Source organism: Cyprinodon variegatus, unplaced genomic scaffold (genome assembly GCF_000732505.1).
Source record: "Cyprinodon variegatus isolate N-32 unplaced genomic scaffold, C_variegatus-1.0 Scaffold609, whole genome shotgun sequence".
Classification (NCBI taxonomy): Eukaryota; Metazoa; Chordata; class Actinopteri; order Cyprinodontiformes; family Cyprinodontidae; genus Cyprinodon; species Cyprinodon variegatus.
Window position 1 is genome coordinate 1 of NW_015151062.1, and position 1,845 is coordinate 1,845.

At 51.4% G+C, this 1,845-nt stretch overlaps 1 protein-coding gene across 1 annotated transcript in view; it reads right to left on the minus strand.

The window, feature by feature from the left end:
- Positions 1–7: 7 nt before the first annotated feature.
- The window catches only part of LOC107096255 (vacuolar protein sorting-associated protein 13C-like), a gene marked incomplete at its 3' end in the record, with an annotated part of 22,319 nt that continues 20,481 nt past the window's right edge, over positions 8–1,845 (minus strand). The window contains exons 12-16 of the mRNA XM_015392836.1: positions 1,659–1,721; positions 1,455–1,581; positions 1,285–1,385; positions 481–623; positions 8–405 (exon numbers count right to left, since the gene is read on the minus strand). Coding sequence (XP_015248322.1) covers positions 8–405; positions 481–623; positions 1,285–1,385; positions 1,455–1,581; positions 1,659–1,721 — 832 coding nt within the window. The remainder of the gene's footprint in view (positions 406–480; positions 624–1,284; positions 1,386–1,454; positions 1,582–1,658; positions 1,722–1,845) is intronic.

Sequence of the window (1,845 nt, forward strand, 5' to 3'; positions counted from 1 at the left end):
TGAGGACAGTCAGAGGACAGTCTGAGGGCAGTCTGAGGACAGTCAGAGGACAGTCTGAGGACAGTCTGAGGACAGTCAGAGGATAGTCTGAGGACAGTCTGAGGACAGTCTGAGGACAGTCTGAGGACAGTCTGAGGACAGTCAGAGGACAGTCTGAGGACAGTCTGAGGACAGTCTGGGGACAGTCTGGGGACAGTCTGAGGTCTGCTTACCGCATCGTAGATGATCTCCACAGGCTGGGAGTGGATCTCCAGCAGCTGGTCAATGCCGACCTTCTCAGGGTTCAGCTCGAACGCCACGCTGAGCAGCGATGAGGAGGAATCGCCCACCGAGGCGATGAGCGAGGGGACCGTGTCCCGCTGCTTCAGGCCGGTTACGTACCAGTGCTCCAAGTCTGCCTCCAACCTGCAGAGGGAGAGAAGAGGATCTTAGCGGCGGTGTGACTGCGGGCGCCGGTCTGCAGAGGACAGCTGCTCTCACCTGACAGCCTGAGCTCCAGGTCTCTGAGAGATTTTGGTGCTGAGGTTAACCATCTGGATGTTGAGGATCTCTGGAACGTGATGCTGCTCTCTGAAGGTTACCGACGTCCTCAGCAGCTGGAAGGTGATGATCACACCAACGTACTGAAACACAGGAGCTTAGGTTACTTTAGCATCTTTACAATAAATCCCAGCAAACACAGAGAGATGAATAAACGCCCCCCCCCCCTGGAAGGTGTTCTGTATCTGTGTTGCTTCTAGTTCTGAAGCTCTTTGTGTTTCTTTCCTCTACCTATAAGACACTGTGTCCTCCCTCCTATAATGTTTTGTCTTTTCTTGGAAGGGCTGTAGGGAAAATGAAATGTCCCCAAACTGGAATGCTGCTCCAGGCTGGATGATAAATAAAGATTATTTGACTCGATTAAGGCTAATCTGGGCTAAGCTAAGCTAGCTGAGGCTTTCTTTCATCCTGACCACTTCCTGCTAAACCAACACTAAGCCCCACCCCTAGGAGGCTCCAAGTCTTTGTTTCTACTTTCCTTGTCTGGGGACAGGGCTGATTTTACCTCGGGGTGAGTCGCACTTTAAGGTTGGCATACGGTGCATTGAAGCCATCAGGCTGAAATCTGCCTGGACTGGAAGTCTGTTCTGACCGGCTAGATCTGGTCTGACCAGAGGACAGGAAATCTGGTCCTAAAGCGAGTTGTGACCTTTAACCTTTAGCCTGCTAGCTGAGGTCAGCCTAACGGGTTCAGGCTTTGCCACCATCCCTCAGATGAAGGTTTAAAGGTTGGGAGGCGTCTACCTCTTTGGGTAAAGCCAGGTTGTGGGAGCTGCCGCTGTAGCCAATGGCTGTGTAGAGTTTTTCTTTCTCCTCAGCCGTCATCAGCTGTTCCAGACCTGAACCTGAACCAAAGGATGCTCGGTTAGAATCCAACCATGGGGCCGTTTCAGAGGGTTGGGGGCAGGTCTTACTCTCAGGCTCCTTCTCTTCCTGCTCCTGCTCCTCCTTCTTTCCCTTCTTCCCAAACCAGCCGCTGAACCAGCCCTGCTTCTGGCCCGCAGCCTTCTTCCCGGCCAGCTTCTGTCCGGACCGGATGGCCTGCAGGAACAGAAAGGCTTGAATCATCCTGTAGCTTTGGGAAAACATCACCGCCAGCTTCATGTGCAGAAGATCACCTCCATCTGGGCTTGTTGGCGAGCCAGAGTGATGTTGAACACATCCAGGGTTTTCTCCAGATCCTGAAGGAAACAGCAGACACAACAATTCAATCCAACTTGATTCATAAAAAATTCTCAAAGGACCAAAGTGCCGTAAAATGAAATGAGACTAAGATAAATGAGACTATGATATCTTTAATAAAAT